The sequence below is a fragment of the Manis pentadactyla genome, chromosome 7 (genome assembly GCF_030020395.1).
Source record: "Manis pentadactyla isolate mManPen7 chromosome 7, mManPen7.hap1, whole genome shotgun sequence".
In the NCBI taxonomy this organism is placed as follows: domain Eukaryota; kingdom Metazoa; phylum Chordata; class Mammalia; order Pholidota; family Manidae; genus Manis; species Manis pentadactyla.
Genome location: NC_080025.1, coordinates 142,928,005 through 142,955,261, shown reverse-complemented (window position 1 = coordinate 142,955,261; position 27,257 = coordinate 142,928,005). Strand labels below are relative to the sequence as shown.

At 52.5% G+C, this 27,257-nt stretch overlaps 1 protein-coding gene across 2 annotated transcripts; it reads right to left on the bottom strand.

Moving 5' to 3' along the window:
* Positions 1 to 6,093: 6,093 nt before the first annotated feature.
* On the bottom strand, positions 6,094 to 26,839 carry ZNF282 (zinc finger protein 282). Of its 2 annotated transcripts, none has more exons than XM_036899570.2 (8): positions 26,572 to 26,839; positions 24,492 to 24,911; positions 18,331 to 18,457; positions 17,699 to 17,818; positions 15,803 to 15,922; positions 14,315 to 14,428; positions 13,125 to 13,238; positions 6,094 to 8,446 (listed from the first exon to the last, which is right to left on the bottom strand). In XM_036899570.2, exons 1-8 carry the CDS (start codon positions 26,734 to 26,736, stop codon positions 7,704 to 7,706), a joined length of 1,923 nt encoding a protein of 640 aa, XP_036755465.2. In that variant the 5' UTR covers positions 26,737 to 26,839; the 3' UTR covers positions 6,094 to 7,703. The 2 variants fall into 2 exon arrangements, with proteins under 2 accessions (XP_036755465.2, XP_036755466.2); XM_036899571.2 differs by having other exon boundaries at positions 15,803 to 15,916; positions 26,572 to 26,838.
* Positions 26,840 to 27,257: the final 418 nt, after the last annotated feature.

Below are 27,257 nucleotides of genomic sequence, written 5' to 3'. Positions count from 1 at the left end.
GGGGAAAGAGATATGCCATTACCAAATGGCAAATGGTTTTATTCCAGAAGTTCACCTGTTAATTTGGCTTTTTAGGAACCAGGAACACACTTCCCAGATCAACAGTGTGGGGTCAAGTGTCCAGGCCAACTCACTGTAGCCTATTAATTATGGTAATCACTTGCCTTGGAAAATCAGAGGTAGTCTTGATTTCAAATGTTTAATCTGCGTGCTACTGTTAGACCTTGTGTTCGGAATCTTGATTTGGAAAGCAGGTGCATTATGGTTTGGTCGCCAGGAAACACAGCTGCAACAGTGTGGGTAAAATTGTAACATTTCCAGAATATCTCGCCTGGCTTTGGTATCTGCATATCAATAGGCATTCAGAGATGGAAATAAGTGTGGCTTTAGTGCATTTGCATCATTCCTCAGGGGTGGAGAGAAGTTCATCTCCATATCAATGGGTAATTACCTGGGCAAGGAGGGCTTATCTGTACCAGAGAAGTGAGGGGAGGGCTGGTTTTGCTTCTGGAGCAGGAAAGAGAGACGGCCCAGTACTGCAGCTTGTGAGCAATAAACAAATTTTAAACTTTATTTCTCCCTTTGACTGACTTCAGTTTTTAGAGGTATTTTGCCCCGGGATTTCCTCTCCCCAGACTTACAAACAGACTTGCCTAATTTGGGCCAATTGTCTCCACAGAGACAGGCAATGAACTTTCACCTCGAATCATAGGCCTGAGGTGCTTTCCCAACATCAATTCTTAAGATCAAAAGAAAATCATGTTCGTGATTGGCTCCTTCTTAGCATGTAAAGCTCAGTTTAGATTTCACCTCCTTAGAGAGGTATTCCCTGTCCACTTGTCTGCATTCCAACATCCTTTTCCATCCCAACACTCAATCTTGTTACCTTGCTCAGAATTTTTCATAGTATTTATCACTGTCTGAAATAACCACATTTTCCCATTAGTTTACATGGTATGTCCCTTTCACTAAAATGTCTCTCCATTTTATCCTCCACTTCTTGCACACAGAAGCCCCTCATAAATATTTTTAGATGATTGAATGGTGAATAAGGATAAGAAAAGTGAACCCCAAAAGAAGGCATGATGTCCAGGGCAACAAGGGACTTGACTAAATCACTGATACATCGAAAGAAAGAATGGGCCAGGCTGAGGAAACTAGTCAGCCATGGCGATATGGCCAAGGTCTTGACTGCCTCCTCAAGATAGTGGAGGCACATGATTTATCAAGACAATTTACTGAGATCCTTAAACAGTTCAGTTATAGGATTCACACCCTCTATTCTGCTTCTATGTTCCTCAGACAACCTTCGAATGATGCAGGTTCCCACGTAGCTGCTGGAGGCAACACGTGGGACAGGCTGATGCAAATGTCCAGTCCACCCCTGGAAGTTATTGAAGTGATAATTTGGCTTATGCATCAGTCTCTTGAGAGGCAGTATGATTCAGCAGCCCTGACTCTGAGCCTGGAGCTCTGGAAAAATATTTAGATCAAATTTAAATCAATTTCCAGTGTGCGAGGGGGCCAGCACCAGGCACTGATCTGCAGTTGCTCAGGCTCTTGCAGATGGTGATGCACAGTGATTTAGAAAGTAGGACTTAAGAGCAAGACCATCCAGGTCCCTAGCCCAGCGCTGCCACTAATTAGATATGGACCGTGGGCAAGTCGTGAACTTCTTGGCACCTCCATTTCCTCATCATTGTGGGGAATAATAAGAGCCCATATTTCATAGAGCTGTGTTGCAGGTTAAATGAGTAAATTCAAGCCAAGTGCTTAGAACAGTGCCTGTCATAAGTTAAGAGCTCAAGAAGTGCTTCTGGTTGCTATTGTTTTTCGCTTTTTCACTTACTAAGTGGCGTGGGTTATGCTCACTCTGCTTCCATGTCTTCCCACAGAGAATACGGACACCACAACCTAGGGCCATGGATGGATTAACAAGATAACATGTGTAAGTAAAATGCTTATTGTGGATAAAATGAAAGTTCCTGTGGCCAGGATTCCCACCTGGCCCTGGATGGCTAGGTCACTACACACGTGTGGGCAATACGTTGTTGTTGACTAGAGAGGTCAGCCCAGTGCTCTGGGTGGAGGCAGAGACGCTAGTGCTCGACCTACCACCGGGAGAACAAGCCAGGTAATAAACCCTTTTACCCCAAGAATGTTTGTACTGTCATTTTCTTTGGTCACATTGAATCCATAGTGACTTGCCTAGAGGCTGAAATCCATTGGTAAGACACTTATGTAGCATATACCTGGCATACAGCAAGCCCTCAGTAACAGGCCACTTTTCATTTTGGTTTGGCAAGGCCCAAGTCTCAAACAGTAATGAATTCAACAAGATAAATGTCAACTTGCAGTATTTCTTAAAAGGCACCCATTTGTCCTTTCCTAATGATACTCAATCCTGACACACCTTTACATAAACTTTTAAATGTGGCTCACAATTATTCCCATTGGTATTAGAACAATCAAGAAAATACTCTTAGTACCTGTATCCTGTCACCTGTACATCCACAGAATATGAACATAGCATGCTGAGCTGCAGTGACCTCAGACATTATCTCACCACACTCTAATTTTAAGTAATAGAGAAGTATATTTTGAATCACAAACAATATAAATTAAAAATGCTTTAAAAATACTCCTTTAAAATTTTGTATTGTGTGATTTATAACATACACATTAACATGTAGTGTATGTTACATGCATGTTGTAGATACTGTTTTACATATATGTATGTTACATATGTGTAGGCCTATTTGGTACTCAAGCAAATTTGAAGACCATGGCTTTATTCCACTTAGCTGAGACCCTTTCTAGACTGTTCCCCTCACTATCCTGCAAGTCTCTAGATGGTGGGGACCACAGCTTTTGTGCTCCCTCTCTTGCATAAATAACTCCCTGAGCAACCCGCCCTACGAGGCTTCCAGGTCAGTGAGAACCCTAGAATGGGCATGACTTGGCTCAAGCTGCCCCCACCCTACTGTCCATATGTGTGAAGTGAACACCTGCTGACTCTGCCAGTCTGGCACTTCCCCTTCCTCTGAGCATATGTGCACCACCTTCCCGTTGGGGCAGCCAGCTCCTCCCTGGGCTCTAGCCATGTAATTCAAATGGGTGCTGCCATGCTGTTCCATGACAATCCCAGCCTGGTCACAGTGACTGTCTGAAGGGCAGCCATCTGGCTCAAGCTGGCCCGACCCCAGCACCCTAGCTCCTGGCCACAGTAATTGAGCCAGGGATGGGCATATGATCTAAACTCTTCCCTGTGATTCTTCTAACAGGAGCTGGAGCAAGTTAATTTTCTCTCTGGTGAGGCTTTAAATACATGAATCAGGAATAGTCTTGTACCCCATTTTTCGGAGTAAGTTTGGTTTAAAAGAATGATCCCAGCACACAGAAGCAGAGGTGAGAGATTTTTGTCTCTGTCCAGGATTGGTTGTTCAACTGTTCCTGAGTCTGAATAATTCCAGGGTCCTTTCAGAACCTTCTCCTTTCTCTGTGGTCGGCCAGTCATTGTCAGGCAGAGGAACTTGGCGACAATATTTTTTACTGCACATCCTTTAAATGTAGAATCTATTTAAAAACACCTTTAATTGATAAAAAACTGGTGCAGAATTTCTCTTAGGGAGAGGACTTGTTTTAATGGAAGAGTTTTATTGGCCATTTTAATTGCAGAAAAGCAGGCCCCAAGGTATGGCTTGGAAGGCAGATGAAAACCAGAGATAAAAGTAAATGGCTCTCCAGAGTAAATTAGGACTTGGGGATTTCCCTGAGCCTCCTGGAGGGGGAAGTGAGGGACCTCAGAAAGTGGGAGGAAACATCTCTTTAGAGAGGTGGGGAGGCTACAAATTGGAGAAAGGAGATGGCGAATTTTGAGACATTCCTGATGGTATAAGGAACAGTTCAAGGTCTTTTAAGAACAGAGCTGGTGAATACTTTAGGTCTTCTACTGCACTAGGCAGAGATGAGATGCTCTCTGTAACCTCAAAGTACGTCTACTCTGCAGAAGAGTCTTATCTGGGTTCGGCAAAGCCAAGGGAGAGCTCCACCACGGGGCTAACACGGAGCTGAGACCAGCATGATGGCAGAGACGTGTGAACCTGAGACTCCAGAACGCAGGAGTCGACGAAGGAAAACGAACCTCTCCTCACCCCCAGATCCTTGAGATTCAGGGCAGGGCACCCTTTGTAGGCTGGGGACTCAAGCTGCTTTACGGCTAAAGGCTATTGATCCCACAGGGATGGCAGGCATGGGGACAGCCAGGTAACCAACCCTGGCTTGGACTTCTAAGACCAGATACAGGCTCTTCCTTGAATCCTGAACAGGAGACAAATAAAAGGCAGTCTTCTGTAACAGGAGACAGTGAACCCATACACATCACTGTGCTGAGGGATGGTATGGGCTTTAAATAGGTCTAAAGTTTGAACAGGGCTTCTCAACCTCTGTTGAGACCCAGTGCCATCATCTCACTAGAAGATCCATGTGGTGGGGGACCCACGACAGGACCCTCACCGGGGTGTGTGTGTGTAAGAGTCTGACATACACACAAAACCCCTCTTTTTGAGAATGACTATTTTAGAGCTATCCCTCCTTTAGTGGCAGATGGACTAATAGCCATGGCCTTCCCCAAACTGTCCTGCTGTCAGGGCCCCAGACCACTGCTTTATATGTTTTTCTGGTTAACAGTTGGATGGACCAATACCATACAAGACAGGCACAGGGCTGGTTTGACCTGAGCTTGGGGTGGAGTTTCCTCTTTTCCTGCTTACTCTCTGCCTACACCCAATATCTGGGCACCAGATCTCAGAAAGCCGGCTGTGGTGCCCTAATCCTTATTTGTAAGACACCTCTATTCACCGGCTCTTCATCTTCAATGCTGTTTAGCTTCAGCTTTTTGTCTCAAGACTTCATTTCCATCCCCTCTGACCTCTTAGAGCTATGCACCCTTGGCTTCTAAGGGTGCTAGGAGGAGGCCTGTAGCATGGCGGACCCCAAAGAGTTGGCAGCCTGTGAAACAGCCTTGGTATTCAAGGCCCTCCATGGCCTGGCCATGACTCACCTGGCAACTGACCACCTGTAACTCCTTCATACCCTGGCTGTGGCCAGGCCAGGGTCCTGCCTTATAATCCCACCTCCCGCCTCCCTGCCACGCTTCACCCTCACGGCACCTTGCCTCCCTGCTCTACTCCCCCTGCTCCCTCCGACTCTCCCTTCAAGCCCTGACTTCTCCAGTTCTGGAAGGACACGAGCAGCTCTTGCTCGTAGATGCCTTGTAACAGCAGTGGATGGAGGCAAAGAGTTCTACTCTTCATTGTGTCTTTACCATTTGAATTTTTACTACATGCATTATTTTTAAATTAGTTAATTTTAATTAACACAAATCAGAAGAAAAATAAAAATCCACCCCTAAAGCAGGCCCCCTGTTCCCTGACCTGCTTCAGGAGGTGGACTCCAGGGTCCACACTGAGGGTCCCGGCTGCCTGGGGAAGGTCCACCCCGAGGGTCACCACCTTGGATCAGCTCTGGGGGTGGAGCTCACCTTAGGACACTCCCAGGGTCACTGTGGAGGCCAGGGTGCCTCGTGGTAAAGCTGAGGGGCACTTGGTGCAGTGGGACCCGCAGGACCAGCACACAGGAACCAGACAGTCCTGCCCCTCACACTGGCTCAAACGTTAAACCTCTTTGGGAATCAGCTCCCTGAGGGTAAGATAAGGGATAGACTAACTGTTCAGGAGCTTCAAATCCATGTCTCAGTAGTGATTTCTTCCCCTTTATACTCTCAATGGCCAAAAAGATATGTTGGTCTTATTTTCCATGTTTTGAATATGAAAATATTTATATTCTGCACACACTTTTGAAAAGCAGAATATGGTCCCTTCCCAACAAAACCACTGGACTAGAGGGTTGCCTTCTGCTCTAACAAAGTGCCATCGAACTTGTCTATGATTAATTTCTCACCTCTCTTCCTCTTAAGATTTGCTTCCTTCAGAAAGTAGAATGAAGGAAAAAATCCCCGTTAGCCGGATTCCAGTTCACTGAGGCTTTACTGCACGAAGCCATGCTGGAGAACCCTCTGGCCTTGCGAACATGCAGTCTGCAATCTGGACACCTTTTATTTAATTCCAAGAGTTCCCTTTGCATGGCAAAAAGGGGTCTGAGGAAAGCAGAGAGGTGCAGATGAGGGGAAGGCTGAAGCAGACCACTCACAAACGTGGTGTGGGCGCTGGCTGCCCACTGTACTCCCTTGGCTGGGAGAGAAGCGGGATTGTGATGGGAGGAGCAGGAAAAGTCATTCTTGACACAAACAAGGGTCTTGGGGCACAGCACCCCACACCAGTGCCTGGTCATGCAAAACATGTGGCCCCTCGGGACCAGAGAGCAGATGCACCAACACAAAGGAGTCCTCGGGGCGCCTCCCAAGGCGTCTGCAGGGTCTAGGGCAGGTTGGGTCTGTGTCCATGTCCATGAGCAAGGTTAGGTAACAGATAGCACCAGTTGGGAGGCTCAGGGCAGGAGAGAAAGAGGCTCCCAGCCTCCAGCACCCACTTGCCCAGCCCTCCTGGGGGGACTCACTTGTGTGAAGGCTGCCCCTGCAGCACGGGCCTCTCCCTCAGCCCTCTGCCCTGGGGAAGCTGGAATTAAGTGTCAGGCTGAGGTCCAACCCTGGGTACCAGCTGCCTCCAGAAGGCTGGGTCACTTCTGTGCAGCGACAAGGGGCTGCCATTGATTGAGGAACTGGAGGTGGGAAGAACAGGCTGGGCCACCCACCCAGGACCCCACGTAGGAAGAGCCTTTCGGACGCCCAAGCCAGGGCCTTTGGTAGCCGGTCTGCTCTCGTCCCAGGAACTCCGAGAGTCGGCCCCGTTGCTTCTGGTTCTTTTTGGTGGGTCAGGGGAAGGAGAGAGGAGAGAGACCAAGAGAGGCCAGGCCAGGCCAGAGACGTCGCTCAGACCCCAGAGGTAGGCAGTGTGCGTGGTGGGGGACACTGCCCAGGATGAGGAGCCCTCACCCAGCCCTGCCACTCTCTTTTCCTGTGATCTTGGGTGAACCATCTCACCTGGGTCTCTTTCCTCAGGTACCCTGGCAGGAAAGTCCTACCCCACCTACCTCAGAGGGATAGGCTAAGGGTGAAAACAGATAACGGATAGAAAACACGTTTAAAAAAGTATAAAGCGCTATTCAAACGGGAGGCAGTGTCGTCATCGCAGAGATGTTATTACCCTTAGCACATCCCTCATCTCATCCATGTACCTTTGCTTCCTTTGCAGCATCTCCTAATCTTGGGACCTTATTTCTTTATTTCAGAAGGCTTCCAAGACTCTCTGCTTGCTTCCCCTGATCACGATCTGTGACCGCAGTGGCCAAAGGGGCCCACCAGGTGCCTGAGGGGGCTGCCCCAAAGCTCTCACCTCATCACTGTCCCTCTGGCATCTTGCTGTGGGAAGCCACTCGGTGGCCCCTAGGTCCACCCTATGAGATGAGCTGGGCTGTCCACTCAGGCCCAACATGTCTAGGGGACCCCTGCCCAACCTCAGGGGACCCTGTCTGGAGTGCAATTCCTGTTCCCGATTTCCGGCAGGTGGCGGGGAGAGGGAGGGAAGGCGCCGAGACCCTCCGGCAGGATCGGGGGTCCTCAGGACGCCCCAGGCCTGCACCCACCCCTGCTCCTGTTGCGGGGCCTCCCCTCCCCCAGCCCAGCCCTAGTCTCGATCTGGAGGCGCCTGCAGGGGTCGCGGGGCACCAAGCCCCGGGCCACCACTGTGTATACGCAGGTGGTCCTTGAGCGACTCCTTGTAGCGGAAACTCTTGCCGCACTCGCCGCACGTGTAGGGCCGCTCGCCCGTGTGGATGCGCTGGTGCTTGAGCAGGTTCTGCTTGCGGATGAAGCTCTTGCCGCAGAGCGCGCACTGGAAGGGCCGCTCGCCCGTGTGCAGCCGCTGATGGTTCTGCAGGTGCTCCTTGCGGCTGTAGGTCTTCTCGCACTCGGAGCACTTGTAGGGCCGCTCGCCGCGGTGCGTCATCTGGTGGCGGATGAGGCCCGAGTGGCAGTTGAAGCTCTTCTCGCACTCGGCGCACTCGTAGGGCCGCTCCTTGGTGTGGCTGCGGTGGTGGATAATGAGGCTCTTGCGCACGCCGAAGCTCTTGCCGCACTCGGGGCACGAGTAGGGCTTGCTGCGCGCGCCGTGCAGCAGGAGGCCCCGCCGGAGGCCGCCCGCGCAGCAGCTGCCGCAGCCCCCGCCGCCCTCGCCGCGCTCCGCCGCCAGCCCCGCGAAGCCGTCGTCCAGCAGCCCCGCCCCCGCCCCGCGGCTCGGCGGCCCGCCTGTGCCCTCGGGCGCCGGCCCCGGGGGCAGGCTGGGCGGGCCGGGCTGCGGCTGGGGCTGCGCCTGCGGCTGGGGCTGCGACGAGGCCGCCCCCGGGGTCTTCACCAGCAGCAGGCCGTCACCTGGGAGGGGAGACACAGAGAGGTGACACGCAGGCACTGCCAGGGGCCCGGGTCCTTAACCCATTTCCTCTGTGGCTTTCCACGCGCCACAGGCTCTGGGCCTCCGTTTCTCTGAAAATGAGGGACTGAACAGGCCTCGTTCCAGGCGGCTCTAGGTCTCCCAGAGCCTCTGACCTGCCCCAGGCCGCCCACGGAGCAGCAGGGCGGTCGGCGGGTGGCGCAGCTGGCTTGGGGAACACCCAGACCTGAGGCTGGGGAAGGGCCGTGCTCTGTCGAACTCACTGGGAGGCAGAACCCCCGGAAATAATGACTTAATGGTATTGTGATGTTCAATGCCAGTTTATCTAAGCAGAATCTCTTGACTGGGGGGAAAAAATTTGCCAGAACTTATCCAAGGTGAAAAGCCTGTCTAGAGGCCTGCAGGAATGGAGTGCAGGAGCTGGGACCATACCACCCGCGGGCGCCCTGCAGTTGTGCTTCCGCTAATCAAGCAGCGGACTTCATGCTCCTGTAGCAGCAGATCAGCTGGGCTGCTGTGAGGCCCACCCTGGCGTCTGACTCCATTTGGACCCTGACCACCTGTGACCCTGACCAGGGCTCCTGGAACCAATGTGGAAGTGGCTGTGCAGCCGGCCTCCCCAGGAAGGGCTGTCCTTGCTCCTGCAAGGATGCCTTTTCTTTGCACCCCCAAGTCTCCAGGCCAAGCCCACTGCTCTGCACTACCCTGGGGGCAGTAGGACACAAAGTCCAGGCCCTGAGCATCAGAGCAGTGATCTTAGGCCCTGGACTCCCACGTCTGCCTGAGGAACTACTCCGACTGCCGACTATGTTTCCAAGTCTCCTTCTTCACCCTCCATCAGCTCCCCAGGCCCCGGTTCACAGTCCTCTCTCTCTGCTGAGCCTCCTCCCCTATTTAGGGTCAGGCTTTAGGTGGAAGAGCAGTAAAGAAGGTGAAGCTTGTATTCTGTCCCCATGGCTTGTCCACATCCTGTTCTCTCCTCGGCTCAGGACTCATCTGCTCCCTGGAGGCCACGCCACATCTGCCACATGTACACCCATCGCGCGGCTCTCGGCACCTCCTTCTCCTTTTCCTGACCAGCCTTGCTCCTGTGGTGAGCATGGCGGCTGTTAACCAGTATGCCCTTAACGCCTCTGCACCTCTGCCCCGCTCCTCTCCAGTGTGCTTGCCTGGGGAACCCTAGTTCTGTAGCTGCACTCAAGTGGCTGAGGGCAGCTGCAGAAAATCGAATCTCCAAAGCGGCCCTCCACACAGCCTGGCATCCTGCCTCACTGCTCAGGGTATCCTACTTCTCCCCTCTCTCCAAGGGTTAGGTCATACCCCTCCTCAGCCTCTAATGCAAGGACTTCTGCTTGGAGCTCACCGGACAGTACAGATGATTAGCAGTAACTAGATATAAGCATGTGACCTTGTTCTAGCTGATTAAATGTGAGGAGGAATTTGCCAGGAGGCTTCTGGAAAACTTCCCTCACTCATATTCCCCTGGGTCTGAATGTGATTGCTTGGAACTGTGGACATCTCACTCCAGCCACACCAAGGTGGCCAAACAAAGAGGTGGCAAGAACCTGGGTCCTTGAGAACTTGACGCATCCTTGAATCAGCCGACACTGAAACTCAATTGCCCCTTAGTTACGTACAAGAATAAATGTCTTCATTCTTTAAGGCAGTTTGGATCAGGGTCCTAAAGCAGAGGACAGCAGCCTGCCACACACAATGGCCCAGGACCTCCCAACTTAAAAGAACACTCTGCCTTGACCTTGTGTGTTCTCTGCTCCAGCTACCGGCTCATCTCATCTCTGTTCCTTTCACAGCAATGTTCTTTAAGAGTAACCATAACCTTTCTTTTTCAGACTTATCAATCCTATCATTCTTTTCAGACTATTATAATCAGGCATGTGTCCCGGCACACCACTGAAACAACCTTCATGAAGGTCACGAGCATCCTGCAGCCTGCCATGTCCGAGGGCCTCTCCTGTCCTGCATATCAACCCCTCATCGGGCCCGACGCAGCCCCTCCATCTGAGAGGGCTTCTTCTCCCAGCTCTGTGACACCCTGCTCCTCTCAGTTTCCTCCAGGCTTGGACCTGGGGTCTCTGAATATTTGTCTACACTCTCCCTAGATCTCATACACTTCCTGGCTTTAGAACAGCCTATGTGTGGTAATTTGGCAGGCCTTAGTCCCTGGTTCCTTGGAGGGAGCCTCTAAACCCTTGGAATTTCCCAGCGGGTGATAGGAGTGCCTTTGTTATTTATGGTAACACAAATGGTTTGCGCTAAGGAGGTGACTCACGGTGGGCCCCGAGATTGTTTCAGTCAATAAGATGATGCAGAGTGGGAGCAGGCTGTGCCACCAAGACCAACCATATGATTAGAGGGTTGGGGCTTTGAGCCCCTCCGGAGAGGAGGCAAGGGCTGGAGAATGAGGTCAACCTCATGATCCAATCCGTCATACGGATGCAAAGAAATCCCAGTCAAAATCCTGGACACAGAGGATCGGGGTGAGCTCCTGCAGTAAGCAGCACTCGGTACTGTCCTGTCACTGTGCTGGGAGGGTGGCGCTCCTGACCCCACCGGGAGCAGCCAGCAGAAGCTGCTTCTTCAGGACCCTCCCAGACCTGGTCCTGTGGCTCCCTCCTTTTGGCTGGTCCGGATTTGAATCCTTTGCTCTAATAAAACTAATTGTAAGTATAGTGCTTTCCTGAGTTGTTCTAATGAATTACTGAACCTGAGCGGTTAATGGGAACCCCTGGATTTGTAGGCAGCTGGTCAGAAGTGAGGTGGTCTGGGGACCCTCGAATGTGTAGCTCATGTCTGAAGTGAGAGCCAAACAGGACATAGGTCTCGCTCTCCTGCATATCCCAGGGCTAGGGAAGGAGGCTGGCAGGAACAGCAGCCATATATTAGATGCCATGCCTTACCTGAAGTCCATCTGGTTATCCTTGGCAACCACAACACTAGGTGGATTTTAAACCTCAAAGAAATCACAGGTGAGATTCTAATTTCACATCCCAACATTAACAAGTGGAACATGGCTACCTTTGGGAGAAAGACAGAGAGCCCTGTCTCCCTGATCCTGGGCATTTCCTCCCGTACACCAAGGTGCAAAGGATTCCCTGAGATAAAACAACCTGAGGCAAACTGTCCTATGACTCAGCATATCCAAACTGAAGCAGCACAAGGTCTGCTGATTTGTAAAGCCTTCTAATTTCTGCACAGCCTTTCCTAGACCTGTTCCCACAGCCACACAGGACCCCAAACAGAGGCTCCTCCAGCCCCACACATTCCCAGCTGACAAAACTGGAAGCAGCACTGAGGGACAAATGTTTAGGCAGAATTTCCTGGGCTGAACTGGTACCTATTCCATCATGGCCAGAAATGGTGGACTGGCTGCTGCAGAGAAAGAAGCTGAACAGACTGCTCTAATTTCTTCCTGTCCTCAAGGTCAGTCCCCTGGCTCTTCCTGTCTCATCCCACCCCACCAACAGATTAGAAAGAGAACTACTTTAAATTCCATTTTAAATAAGGGCGTACATCGTTCCACACCCATCCCCTGCCCTTCCCTCCAGCCTCACTCTCCTCTTCCAGACAGAACCAAATTTGTCTCACAGAGAGTGGGCTTTAAATGGCTCTTCGGATCAGAAATAACCTACGTCCTCCGCTCTTACAGGGACTTTAAGCCCTTGGAGGGTGTCAGAGGAGTATGGACAAGGAACTGGTGTTTAGCTGTCTCTTCAACACTCCAATCAACCAGAAGACCCTAAGCCAGCCGTCCTGAGGGCGAGGTGACGGTACTGGGCTAGCAAGGCGAGCTAGCCTGATACCATGAACATATGCCTACAGTCACCGACAGGAAGTGGAGCTTCAAAAAAGACCCAAGAGACCCAAGTCAGGTGAGACCTTTGGTCCCATACCTGTTAGGGGAGAAAGATCCCCTACCCCTACTTTGAGTTTCAGGATCTTTACCAGTTACTCTAGGATGTCAGCTCAGGGATGGCTTGGGACTCCAGCCAGCGTTTTCTAGTATGTGAGCCATCCACTCCTGCTCAGACACCAGTGGTTCAGCCCACTCTTATTTCCCTGCTATTACAGGCTGAATTATATTGCCCGCTAAAAGATATGTTGAGATCTTAACCCCCAGGTCCTTAGGAAGAATGTGATCTTATTTGGAAATAGGCTCTTCCCAGATGTGATTAGTTAGGATGAGGTCGTAACTAGAGAAGGGTGCCCTGATCCAGTATGACTTATGTCCTTAGAACATGACAGACTCAAGGGGTGCCACATGAAGATGGGGGATCAGGGTGATGCATTTACAAGCCAAGGATTGCCAGCAAGCACCAGAAGCTGGAGGAGGCAAGGAAGGGTCCCCTACAGCTTTCAGAGGGCATGGCCCTGGCTAACACCTCAGCTCCAGACTCCGGCCGCCAGAACTGTGAGACAATACACTGCTGTTGTTTTAAGCCTCCCAATTTGTCGCACTTTGTTAAGACAGCCCCAGGAAGTGAGCATACCTGCTAGCCTCCAGAAGGAAAGGGGGTGGTGCTTTGGTACAGACCGTGGACAGGCTGCCACGAACATTTCAAAACCTAATGAGGGATAACTGAGGCTGAGCAGCCAACCCTCTGGACTAAGTACCCAGGGTCCTGGGGGTGCATTACTCACTGGGACCAGAAGCTAATCCGAGCTCTCCTTCCATCGAGTCACGTGGGCCCCATGGGTACGGCTGCTCCTCCTGCTTGATCCATGACAAAATGTCATGTGCTGAGATCAGAGACTCTGTTCACAGAAAGAAGGCAGTCTTAGATTCTGTTCATTTTGGGTGAGCCTCCCGCCAGAGGTTTGAAAGCCATCACATGCAAAGGCCCCTGCTCCAGCTCACAGGTTGTGTGGCTGTTTCGCTATCCGTGTTCATTCACTGGCCATCCTCCCCTTCTCAAGTGCCTAAGGGGGACGCCCTTTGTCCTCACTGGATTTTGAGTTGGCCAGGGTGGAGGAGGCCTGTCCCAAAGGCAGCAGCAGAGCAGGATTAGCACCCAGGCCTTCTGACTTAGTCACTGAGTCCCAGAGCAACCTGTGGGTCTAGGACAGCCAGGGGCAGCCCAGTCAGGCTGATGGCCCATGGGATGGAGGGACGAGCAACAGGACTTAACAGTCAGCAACGGCAGAAGCGGTGAGCAACAGTCATTGTAAGAACTGTAGTGGAGACCGTGGAGTGTCGGGGCCAGCCTTCCTCCCCACACTGGACCCCCTCAGCTTCTCTGTGGTGAAGCTATAGTCAGTGAACTATAAGGAATGCTAGATTTTACATCTGATCTTCTTCTCCTGGTATGGGGGCAGAATGAGACTTTGGGGTCATAACTACCAGATCAGGTGACATTGGGCTTCGCCAGCCCTGGACCGCATGCGTCCCTGGCGGGTGGACCTTCCCTATCTGCCTGGATCCTCCCCTGAAGTTTCTTGGAAGATCTCTAACTAGTATTCGCTTGAGAGAAATTCCAGAAAATGTAAATTTCTTTCTTTCTGTCACAGAAATATACTCAACTTTTAAAAGCCTTTCTGGTTATATTTATTGTTCAAAAATTGTGATTGTTGATGTGATTTTAGTATCAGTTATGCTGACACAATAAATGATCGATTTAATGAATCCTTAGGAAAATCCTATCCACTTTACTAATGGTTGTTATTCCAAAAACTGTACGAAGTTGCTAACTGAGGAACAGGTTGCATTTTAGTCTCTGAGCCTTCGGTTGGCCTTTGACAAAAAGTGCCTCGGTCAGATTGCTGTCCTGGGGGTTACAGAAGTCGGCTGAGCGGCTGCTTGTTCTTGGTGCTCATTCTGGCATTTTGCTCACCTGAATTGGGGTCCGCTGGAATATCTCTCTCGGACAAATCCTGCTGATCCCACACGCACGGGTGCTCCTCCTGTTTAATCCGGGACAAGAGGTCCTGGGCGGAGGCTGGCGAGTCTGCTTGTGGGAACAGAGCAGCAAAGGCATCAGGGGACTGGAAAATGCCCACAAGCTTCAGCTCGGAGTGGCTCTCTCACTCCATGCAATTTCTTTTCCCTAAAAACCAGGTATAATTTAAGGACGCTAATAAATTACAGGTCTAAGTCAGCTTAGCTCCAATCAATGGAGCTTCTGCTGCAAGTAAGTGGATACGATAGGGGAGCAGTGTTAACGGTGACAGCCAGCGTCTTTTTGTGCTTCAGGAACTTAAATCTTCCCAGGGAAGTTCATGCTCAAGTACTGAGCACCGCTAGGGAAAGCGGTATTCCTCAGGAGGACACTTCCATGGAGCCTTTTATCTTGGGCATTTTAATGGGATTTTTCTAAGATGTAGCCTACATCTTTCTTCTAAAGTCTGTTCACCCTGATTTACCTTCTCATCTCTACAGAACACTTTGACAGTAGTACTAGTGGTGCTTTCAGGAACATGCCTGATGGAAAGGGAACGGGCTTCCCTCCACCTGAGGTTGTTCTCCTTACCTCTGGGTGTGAGGCTTAGACTAATGAGGGGTGAGGTTTGTGGAACCCTAGTCTATGAATAAGGAAAGAGCTACAGTATGGTAATACATTTTGTGATGGTCAGTTTTCTATATCCACTGGCTGGGCCACAGTACCCAGATATTTGGCCCAATATTATTCTAGACATTTGTGTGAAGGTATTTTTTAAAGATGAGATTGACATTTAAATCAGGAGACTGAGTAAACCAGATGGCCCTCCATTCTCTGACGGGCCTCATCCCGCCAGCTGACGGCCTTAAAAGAAGAAGACTGACTTCTCCCGAAGAAGAGGGACTCTGCCGGCTTGCTGGTCCACCCCGCAAATTCCAGACCTGTCAGCCTCCACAACTGTGGAAGCCAATTCCTTAAAATAAATCAACCAGCCTGTCTGACTTCTCTCTCTCAGACCTCTGGCTAAGACACATCTGCCCCGACAGTCCGGCTAGAATGCCATCTAGGAGGAACTGTCCCGGCTCCCCCGGGTCGGGAGCAGGTCTTACGGACCCGTCTGTCCCCACCCACAGAGCTTCGCACAACGCCCCACACTCGGTTCGGCTGCCCCGATATGATTTCCGGGTGGAGGAAGGAGTCGTTAGAGACTGACATCACGAAGAAGAAAGGAAACGGGACCAGCTCAGCCCAGATGTGCGGCGGACTGTCAGGGCTGCGCACCGCGTTTGTGCCCACGGGGAATCCTGTCCCTCTGCCCAACCTGGATCCCAGTTCTTCCACTTCCAGCTCAGGCCTGGCACACACCAAAGACAACACTGGGGCCCTGCAGACTGCGCTGGACTCTTGCTTCCTCTCCCTCCCGGGGCTATGCGGCACCCTCACCAGTGATGGACTCGGTGGGGATGGCTCTTTCCTCCGGGCCCCGCTGACCTCGGGCACACAGGGCTTCCTCCCGCTTCACCTGAGAGGATGCCTCCTGTGCAGGTACCTGGGGCTCTGCTCCTGGGGATAGAGAATCATGTCATTTGGTGTCTTGTTTCTGAACAATCACCACCACATGTTCCTGGGGTTGGGAGCACTGCTGACAGCACTTCCCAGGGAAGAGCACAGGGGTCTCAGGTTCCCACGGGAGACGACGGGATCCTGAAGGGCAGGTCCTGGGAGCAGAGGGTGATCAACATTCAGGACAGAGGGGCAGGCCACACCACAGAATGAGGTGTGATTACAGCTGGGAGAGTTCCAGAAGCAGCCCCGTGCTGGGTTGGGTGCCAATCAGGACTAGGCCGTAAGTTTGACCTCTGTGCAGAAGTCACTTGTCCCTGTTTTTAACTTTCAGTCAGAAAGTATTGGCCACATACAAACACACTCCCCCAGACACACCAGACACACACGCACATGATTAGCAAGAAGTCACGCTGGGCAAAGAGATGCAACCCAGCCCCATTCTTGAATGGATAATGCACGTCATCCTTATGCATGAAAGACAATGACATATCCTCCATGTAAACCCCAAGATGTGATAACAGGGTGCTTTCTTATGATGTTCAATGGTGTGAAGCTTAGCCCTGGCAGGAGACAGCTTGGGTAGCAGGGAAGAGATTAGACGATAAATTGGAAGATGTGGATCCTGGTTTCAATTCTGTCCCCACCCTGTGGGTGAGCTGTCTGACCTCCGTCTGCACGGTCCACCCCTAAAATGAGCACAGTGGTCCCTGGTCTATATCACAGTGATGGGTGGTAACTCAGGGCACCTGGTGAGGTGACAGTCCCTTAAACATGAAGAGCTGCGACAGCTGCTGACCTCAGACACCTGCTTGTGCTTGAGAACAGGGCAGGAGCCACATGGATGAACGGCCCAGGACAAATCCAGAGGCAGAGAGGGCCAGCCCCTTGTGGCCAGGGGCTGGGAGGATGGGGGAAACAGGAGGGACTTCTAACAGGCCCAGGGTTTCCTCTGATGGAAATGTTCTGGAATAAGGTGGTGGTGATGGTTGCACAGCTTTGTGACCACTGAATGATTACACACTTACAATTAGTGAATCTATGGTACGTGAATTATATCTCAATAAAGAGAAGAGGCTAGAAGGAGGCAGCTGCCTGGAGCTACCTTCTACAGCAAGTGTCAGCGACCATGCTCTCTGCTTAAAAGGAAGGACAGAGGCACGGATGTGAAAGTCCGTATGGTGGGACAGAGCACACAGTGCCGGCTCCGATCTCACCTGAGGGCTGGGGCACCAGGGACAGACCTCCAGGGCAGAGCCCAGCGCCTCCCATCCCCAGGAAAGCTGAGAGGTGCAATGCTCTAAGGCCTGGACTTCCTCAGGACTGAGGCTCCTCCTTGATGAGGAGAAAGCCTTGAGGGTGGGCCTGCTGTGATGCGGAGGTCAGTGTGAGAACCAGCAAGGATGCTGACACAGCCAAGTAAGAAGCAACGGGCCACAGCAAAACCGCTCCATGCAGACCCTCCACCCTCGACCGGCGGCCTGGGCTGCGGCCACCCCTGGGTCTCTCCCTGTGGGTGCCATAGCCTGAGAAGCTGCCCTCCTCTCCTGTCTGCCCAGCTTATCTGGCTACCCAGGGCTGCATGTCTCTGACCCAACAAACACCCACACCATGCTTTCAGGCCTGGAGCCCCTTCCTGTAATAACCGCCCAATCTCAGCAGTGGCAGAACAGGTCCCCAGAACAACTCAAGGGAAGCCTCTCCCGAATTCACGCAGGAATAGTGGGACTGTGCTCCTGCCCTGCCCCGGACCTGGGGCCCTTCAGCTGCCATCACCTGTGTCAGGATCCATTAGGATTTCTCTCTCTTCCGCGTCACGCTGCTCCCACACGCAAGGCTCTTCCCTGGGCTCGACCTGAGCGGGAGCATCTGGCTTGGGCACTGGACCCTCCGTGTCTGGAATGAGTTGGAAGGGAAGGAAGGACTGGGTGAAGTTGACCGGTGGGTCCCCATCAAGGACAATGGCAGAGCTCTCCCCATCCTGGCTCCCCTCCCCACCTGAGGGCCCCCTAGGTGGTGTCTGTTATGTATGTCAGGTAATCTCGGATGAGGGACCTTGAACACAAGCCAATAGGTTCCCCAAGTCCTGGTGGAGAAAAAGCTGGTCTCCGAAAGCCAAGAGGCGCGCAACTGTGGCCCCTGCATGGCTGTCGGAGCGCAGTGTGCAGAGAGGTGCAGTGATGCCGTGTGACTGCAATCCAGACGCAGAAGTGATGAAGCCGTCAATTCTACAGTGACAGGCCTATTCCTGGGCTTTTCATTTGCACCCTGTTATAAACAATCCTACCTCCCTAGCATTACAAGCAAACGGTTTCTGGAGTTTCCGTTAGGTATGAACATGAACTGCCTCGCCCCGGGAGTGTGGACGCCTTGCCGGAGACGGCTTGCGGAGGAGGGCAGGTCCTCACCCAGGGACGCCAGGGTTTTGTAGTTCTCCTTCACGAGGTTGTTGTAAAGCTCCTTCTGCCACTCGTCCAAGTTCTTCCACTCGTCCTCCGAGAAGTAAACAGCAATGTCAACAAACGTCACGGGGACCTGGGCCAACGAGAGTGTCAGCCTGGCACCTCCTGCTGCTCCTCCCCCACCTCCCCTTCCACCCGGGGCCTGGCCTTTGCTCCGCTCAGCTCCTCGGCCTCCAAACCCAGCCCAGCCCATTTCAACAGCGTCCACCCACCCTATTCCTGATCTTCTTGTGCTTCCACAACAGTGCCAGTCGACACTGCCCCCCACTTTTTAAGCATTAACCACAGCCTCTGTCATTTCCCATTTCAGGTACTGCTTTTTGGCGCTCAGGGTGAGTTCTCAGAGTGGGCATCAGGGAGCTGAGGGCAGCGAAACCCTGTCACAAAACCTGTATTTCTGCTCAAGTCACCTCTAGATACATGGTTACAGTTTTGTCACTAAACATGTAAAATCTAAAGCCACACGTGTCAAAACACCCAGATTTTGATGTGTTTAGTTCACTGCTACATGCCAGCATCTAGAAGCACACAGCTTGGAGTCAATAGATCTTGTGGAATGTGACTAATAGTGGTGCCAAGACTAGGACATTCCTCTGCCGGCTGTCATCCATCACCCGACGTTAGCCACTTGTTGTCCAAGGTGGTCTAGTCTGCAGGATAAAGCTGTTATTTCAGTTTGTACTCATTACAGTCACTCACCAGGATGGCCTCACCTTGGAAGGAACTGTTCAAAATGACTTTATTAACTGAACTTCCCTTCTGTGGCCACACAGCCATACCTCCTACTACTGTCACTTCCACTGGTTGCCTTTCACTCTCACTCTGAAATCCAACCCTCAGTCCCCACCAGGCCTCAGTCCTTGTCCATCAGCCTTCGTGCCTGTACCTACAGGCCAAAGCTAGCCTATGTAGCACGTGTGTATTAGAAAGACAGTTCTCTGGGTGTCGGGCCACCATGCACAGCTGAGTGCCAGCACCTTTACATAAACTGGAAGTATCAGCCCTCATCTCAGGGAACCGAACCCCAAGGGTGGCCTGCACAGATGCGACATGCACACCCATATGCCACCTCCCATCTTTAGAAACAACAGAACCTCCAATTCCCTGGACCTTCCACCAGACTTGTGCAAATCCCCAACCTGGGAAAACTGATACAGACCACTTTCTTCATTTTAATTCCCTGCTGCTAGACACAAGTCACAAGATTCCGCCCGTGAATCCAGTGTCAGTTCATACCACTGGGCCCAAGGCTGCTGTGGGAGCCTCCTGCTGATCTTGTTGACGCCTCCATCCTGGTTGCCTGGGAGGCTTCTTGCAAACTCTTCCCTGTCCCACCCTCACTGGCCCTTCCCCTTTGCCCCCATCTAGCCTTGATCTCGGCCTCTGTTGGCAAGCCCCTTCCTGGCCCAGCTCCTGCCCACCAAGCCAAACGCCCCACTATGTGCCCTTCATTTCTCTCCACCTCCTGCCGGTGGAACGCAAGCCAAACTCTTCCCTCTTTGGCATCTCCAGTCTCTCCTCTTTGTTGGCTTTCCCTTTGGGGTCACCCAGCCCGAGATACACCCCCACTCAACTCCGCCACCTCAAGCAACTCTTCCTCCATCTTCACTGGGAACACCCCGAGACACACCCTGTGCTTCCTTTCTCACCATGTACACATCCTTTAGCCCCTAAGACTCTGTCTATGAAGCCCCCACATGCTGGAAAGTCATCTGTGGCCTCTTGTTAACTCCCAGCCTTTCCAACCACCTTTCTGGAATCTTCTCCTGCTTGGTTTCCATGACCCTGCTGCCTCTTGCCCACCCAGCCCACATTGTCCTTCCTGCTTCCTCCTGCTCCCCAGGCCCCAGGGCTCTGCCCTGCCTCTCTTCACGTCTCCCTCAGCAATGTCACCCTGTTCACAGCCTCGACGGTTACCTCTTTGCAGATGACACTTGTCAGCTTCCCTTGCTCCCTCAGAAGTTCACATTTTAACAGCCTTCTGAGTGGCAACTCTTAATCGTACTTCAAGAACCTCAAACTAAATGTATCCAAAACCAAGTTCATCATCTTCTCCAACAGACCAATTCCCCTGCCTGACTTCACTTCCACGATCAGTGGAAGGGCAAAAGTCTGGGGTCACATTCTCAGAGGTGGAAACAGACATCACTTGGTAAAAACTTCCCTGGGCCAGGATACTGCAGAAGTCTGAGCCGTGGTCTAAGACAGCAGGGAGCCTACAGTCTAGCTGGATGGAAAAGACTACCCACGAACCATTTAACAGATACAGGAGGATCCAAGAGACACAAAGGATCTGAGAGACGACACCTTCCTTGGGTCTGACACACAGCACAGGGTACGCTAGCACGGCCAAGCGTACACAGTGAGCTGTCGCTAATGCAGGCAGCATCAGTCAATTCTCATGGCGCTGTATGGCTGGGGGCTTAAAATAAATCTCTAAATTCTTTCGTAGTCCCTTCAAAAAGTAAAGCTTAATTCTCCTCCCTTTGAGTTTGGGCCAGATTTAGTGACTTTCTTCTAACAAGTAAATAAAGAAGTGATGCTGTACAACTTCTGAGACTAGGTCACAAAAGACATTGCAGCTTCCATCCTGGACTCACTCTGGGGGAAGGCCAGCTGCCATGTCATCAGGACGTACGAGCGGTCCTGCAGGAAGGTCCACAAGATAAAGGTTTGTATGTCATTCAACACACATTATATTTTTAGGCTGGTAAGTTTTGGGGTAACTTGTTACACAGCAAGGGATAGCTAATATGATGAGCTACGTAGTGCTGTCCATTGACAAAATCCATTGATCCTCATCACTCCACAAAGCAAGTGTATTATCATCCTCATTTTACAGATGAGAACATAAACGCAGTGCAACCAGCTGGGAATTTACTTACTAAATTATTTATTTATGCTTTATGTCTTTGGAAAGAGGAATTGAGGAGGCTCAGAGAAAGAACATACTTGATCAGCAGTAGAACTAGTATGTGGCAAAGGCAAGATTCAGACCCTAGTCCTCTGACTCCAGACCCCACAACCACCCCGTCATTGCAACTCAAGACTCCAAATGCCTGATCCAGTGCGCGGAACACACAACGGTGCCACGCAGGCAGCAGCACGGAGTGAAAACATGCAGCGCAGATATGGGAAAAGGGCAAGAGGAGATGTTGACTTTGCCAACAACAATATATGCCAAGCCATACTGAGAACAGGCCTGTGGGCTACGGCGGCAGGGAAGGTTTCGGGGGGGGGCATCCACAGCCTCTATGACAGCTCGGATCTGTGAGGCCTCAACAGGCCAATGGCGAGCAGGCAGTCCCTGGGTTGGCTGCCTCAGCAGATAGGATGACGTATATGACAGTTCCTTACGTGGACACATGAGCTCTCCAGCTGGAGAGTCACTTGGCCAGTATTTTTTGCACACCAACTACAAACCAGGCACTGTTAAAGGCACAGAGACACAGCAGTGAACTAAGCAGAGATTACACCCTGGTTAGGGAAAATCAACCAGGAAGACAAAAAGAGAAGTAAATATTAAAGATGTTTGATGACATGGTGCTTTGGAGGAACGGGGAGTGGGGACAGGGCAAAGAGCCTGCTGGAGGCAGAGGGACGTGGTTCTTTTGTACTGGGTCACTGTGGCAGGCCATGCTGACCCCACTGGACGTGGGGGGGATCCAGGCAGGTACGCAGGAAAGGAGCTTCTCAGCCAGGAAGGTGCCTGCAGTGGGCCTCTGTAGTGTGACGGAAAGGAGTGGACAGCGAGGGCCAGGGGAGATGAGGGAGAAAGGTGGAGCCAGAGAAGGGGGCTTTCGTGCTAAAAAAGAGAAGAAGCCATGTGGGGGTTTTAAGCACAGGTATAAAAGGATGACCGCTGCTCTGCTGAGAACAGACTGTATGGGATGGAGGAAGAGGATGGAGATAAGGAGAGCAAGCAGGAGGCCCTAACAAAGTGAGATGAGAGGTGACAGTGGCTCCTACCGCATGGTGGCGGGGAGATGGGGGGGGAGAGCAGTGGTCAGACTGCAGGCATTATTTTAAACAAAAAATCAAAAGGTATTTGCTGATATATTGGAAGGAGGGTTGAGAAAGAGAGGAGGCTAGTATGACCCTAGGGCTTTTGGCTTGAGCAACTAGGATCCGTTATCTTCAAAGGAGACAAGGATGACTTTGGGTAGAACAGATTTCAGGTGCACAATCAGGAATTCAGTTTGATCACCTTAACTCGAAGTATTTACTGACATCCAGATGGAGATGCTGAATTAACAGCTAGGAATGGGCATCTGGCATTCGAGAAATCAGGGCAAGGTACACAGAGACACAGGAGTAAAGAGCTGCATCTGGGAACTGACAGCACACAGACTGCATTTAAAACTCTGAGACTGGATGAGATCATGAGGACAGACCCAGCTCTGGATACACCAAACTCTGGATATGAAGTTGGGAAAAGGAGGTGAAACCAGCAGAGATGACTGAGAAGGAGCAGCTAGTGAGGTAGGAAGAGGCTAGAGGGCTGCCCTGGAAGCCACTAAAGGGCTTTCAAGGGGAGGGGGACCTGCATGAAATGCTGCTGACAGGGCAGAGAGGATGAAGACCAAGACCACCTGCCCCCAACTGGCTTCATTAGGCCTTTGGCAAGACCAATAGGATGGACAGGTGGTGGCAAAAGCCTGACTGGCATGGGTGCCAGGGAGAAGGATACAATTATCAATTTACTGGAATACTGAGACTAGAGGTACAAGTTAAGTGAGACCGTGAAGGATGAAGCAGCAGAATCCAGAAGGCAAGAAACTCAACAGGATGGATGGTCTTGTTTCTTCCACAGAAAAATTGCAAGAAAAAATGAAGGAGATGGAAGAGGAACCTATAGATTAAAAGAAGGCTTAAAAGACCCATCAATCAAAATACACAGATCTTATTTAAGTTCAGATTCAAACAAACCGATATAAAAAAAATGATAACACTTTGGAAGAACTGGACATCTGACCACTGATAAAATAATTGAGTAGGTTGAAGTTTTTGTTGTAATAGTAATAACACCAAGATTATCATTTTCTAAAAAGAGCTCTTACCTTTTCGAGCTACTTGCTGAAATACAAATAAAATGACTGCTAAGATTCACTTCAAAATAAAATGGAAGGGGGACTTAAAAATAAAATGGGTAGGGATTTATATGAAACAAGATTGGCCAAGAATTGATAACTGTTGAAGCTGGAGGATGGGTTCGTGAGGGCTTATCACAGTCTTCTGCCTCTTTTGCTATGTGTCTGAATTTTCTATAATAAAAAGGTTAAAAAAGGGAGGGAGGGAAAATGGGGAAGAAAGAATTGGAGACAGCAAACACAGATGACTCACTGAAGAGGTTCTGTTCTAAAGAGGAGCGAGGCCTAATTGGAGGGAGATACCCAGTATCACCGGGTTGTGTTAGAGAGACAGCTGATATCTCCATGCTGGTGGGGATGGTCCACGATAAAGCAGAGAAAGGGGAGGCCTGCTGGGATGCAGGTGCAGGGGACGAGGCGGGACGGCGAGCCCACAGCAACAGGAAGGCAGAGTGCCTGGGGTGGACAGTGGGCGAATGTGCCAACTGCCCGTGGAAGTCTCTTTTGACTTCGATCTCTCAGTGGACTAGAAAGCAGGGTCACCAACTGGGAGCAACTGTGGAGGGCGGGGGAAAGCAGGCACAGGAGGAAACAGAGCCGAAACTCTGAACTGCAAGGCAGGCCCCGCACAAGGTCCTGAGAGTCCAATAGGCGTGGTTTGGGGTCTGTATCCCACCAGCTCAGACGAGCATGAACACCGATAACCAATGACAAATGCAGGTGCCAAGGGAAAAACCCAAGCCTGAAGAGCTGCAGGAATTTGCAGACACCCTGCAAGATGGGTACAGTGAGAGTAAAGACAGAAACATGCACACTCTGTGGGGAAGGGGTGGAGGCCAGCCTCACTGAGGCAGAACATTAGAAACCAAGTTTCTATTTAAACGGAGACAGGCTTCAAGACAACACTACAGGAGACAACGGGGAGCCAGGGAAGTTTGTGAGAGAGATCGGCAGCCAGGAGTTTTCTTCATGGTGCTGGTCCTCACCGCCATCCCTGCCCCTGGGACCACCACGTACCTTGGGGACCTCCCCCTTGCTGCCCGGGGGCAGCCGCAGGACCCAGAAGTTCCTGTTCCTCAGCAGGTTCTCCATGTTCTCCAGCCGCCTCTGCAGCAGCCCGTACTCCTGCAGCAGGGTGCCCAGCACGGCCCACTTGCTCTCCATGTGGTTCCCGAACTCCACGGCCGTCTTCTCGCAGTCGGCCAGCTTCTTCTCCGCGGTCCCCGTCCGCCCCTCCAGATTTAGCAGCTGGCTGGCCTGGGCATCCACCTTCCTCTCCACAGCCTGAATGGCGGCCACCACGGTCCAGAGGGAGATCTCGGCTGTGGGCAGCTGGGGTTCTCTCATCATGCGGTCAGGGAAGACGGGTGCCCTGTCTGGGAAAGGTGGGAACTGAAAAGGCATTGGTCGCCGGGCATCCATGTCCCATTCTTGAGCCTGTGTGCAGAGGGAGAAAGTGACAGCCTGGGATGAGACCCTGTATGATGGACGAGGGCAGCCTAAGTGCAGGGACAACTAATCAAATGCCACAGATTCTTATGCTTCTGCTGAGCCCCTGCCTCTCAGGGTATAGTGTTCATTAACGTCCCTGTGAATAGCTTGAGCAACCACACAGCTAACCAGCCCATTTCCTGCCTGCAGGAGTCAGGCTGGTCATGAGTTTACTTAAGGGGAAGAGAAGCCCTCCCAGCCCTTGCCTCCATGGCCTCCCTTCACCTCCCAGTTCTGCGGCCCCCCTCAGAAGGTGAGGCCCTGTGGGTGCAGGTTGGAGCTGAGCCCTATGACCAACAAGAGAAGGTGTCCCAGTTCACTGGTGACCTGGGAACTGGCCCCATACTGTGCCAGCACCCAGGGCTGATACCTGCCTCTCCTTGCCATGTGGGATGGGAGGAGGCTGTCATTTTCTGTTCTCCCTGTTGCTGCTGAAGCGGCCCTCAGGCTGGGCAAAGTGAAGACCTGCCTCTTAGACGTGACCTGGGCAGGCCAGGGACAGGCATGTCAATTTCCTAACTCAGGGCAGATGTGACAGCCACAGGGGAACACCCACAGTTTCCAGGAAATCACGCAATGACATGGGAGAAAGGGGAGCAGGGCCCTAGGAGGTGGTGGTATTTCTAGCAAAGCCATCTGCTTGAGCTCATTTAGGCTTCACCCCTGCCTGGCCCACAGAAGGGGACAAGGGCAGCCAACACAAGTTTATAAAGTCAGGGAGCACGGTCTACTTCTCTCAGGTCTTGAGACCTAAAGCTGAAAAATGATTAAACACAACACAGCAACTCCTGGCTGACCTGTCAGGTGGCTGAGAACCAAGCCAGGAGCAGAGGCGGCCTCTGCAGGGTCCGGCCCACCGTCAGCTCCCACTTTCCTCCTGGGAAAGCTACCCAGGCCTCAGTCTGCACCCTGCTCCTCCCCTGTTTGCACACAATGCTGGAGCACTGGCTCTCCAGTTCCTCTGCACATGGAGATCCTTGTGGGGCTTTAAGAAACGACTGGTGCCTACTCTCAAGCCCAGAGAGGCTGGTTTAGCTGGTTTGGGAGGGGGCTTGGGGCTCAGGAGTCTTATAAGCTGCTTGGGTGGGTCTAACGTGCAGCCAAGTTTGCCAAGCGCAGGAAAGAAGGCAAAGTCCCCTCTCAATGGCCCCTTTCCTCCGTCACACCGGGGCAAAAGAAAAGCGAATGCCTCGCTATACCTGGTGAAAGATGGCAACGCGACATTTAAGACATCGTTGCGTCAAAGTGGCTCCGGTGGAAGCCGATGGGGCGCGCCTGTGCGCACACGCCCCGGCCGGGCCACGAGGGCGGCCCGAGCGAAGGCGAGCCCGGGCCGGGCTGGAGGTGCGGTCAGGCCCCGCCAGGTCCCGGGACGGCGCGTCCGGGCCTCCGCCCCGCAGGCCCCGGGCGCGGCTCCGCCCGGCCCGCACGCGGCCTCGGGGGCCTGCCGCTCGCGCGGACCGGGCCTCCTCCGGCGCCGCTCGGGGCCGGGCCTGCCAGGGGCCGCCGCCCGGGCCGCCCGGGGCCTCGGTGTCGCGGCCGCCCGGCCCGCGCCCCGCCCCCACGGCCCCGCGCGGCCATGGCGCTGGGCGGGGGCTGCACCCACCTGCATGGGCGGCATTCCCTCGGCCATTTCCCCGCGCAGCGCCGGCTCCTGGTGGCAGACCTCCTCCGGGGGCAGCGCCTGGGCCCAGCTCCAGCTCCCGCTGTCCAGCCCCAGGCCCTGGATGCCCAGCTGCTGAGGCTGCGGCCGTGTTGACACAAACTGCATCCTGGGAGTGCTGTTCCCCGCTCGGGCCGGCCAGGGAGAAGAAGAACGTTTTCCAGGCGCCTTCCCCCTCGCCGGGGCCGGACAGCTCCATCTACAGCCCGTAGGAGCAAACAGTCCCCTTCGGCGGCGCTCCCGCCCCTCCGCAGCCCGCGCGCCAGCCAATGGCCTGCGAGTGCCGGCCCGCCTGCGGGGATGGCGGGGCCACTCCGGGGCCGGGCCACCGCTGCCCCGAAGTGGCCCTCGGCTGGTTCGCTCGCTCGGGCCCCTCCGTCTGGGGTGACCTCTCTTCAGCCCAAATGCAGGATCCTGAACCGTGGGCTTGATTTCTGCTAATTCCGCAAATATGTATTGGGCATCCAAAGGGAATATGGTGCCTGACCCTTTTGAAAATTTTGCAAGACTGTCTCCAGACTCCTTCTGGCCTTTCACCTCCCTCACTCCCTTGCAGACTTCACCTATTCTCTCCCTGCTCTCAATCTAAATTTACATGGACCAGTGCCAGGCCTTTGCATTGGTGTGGA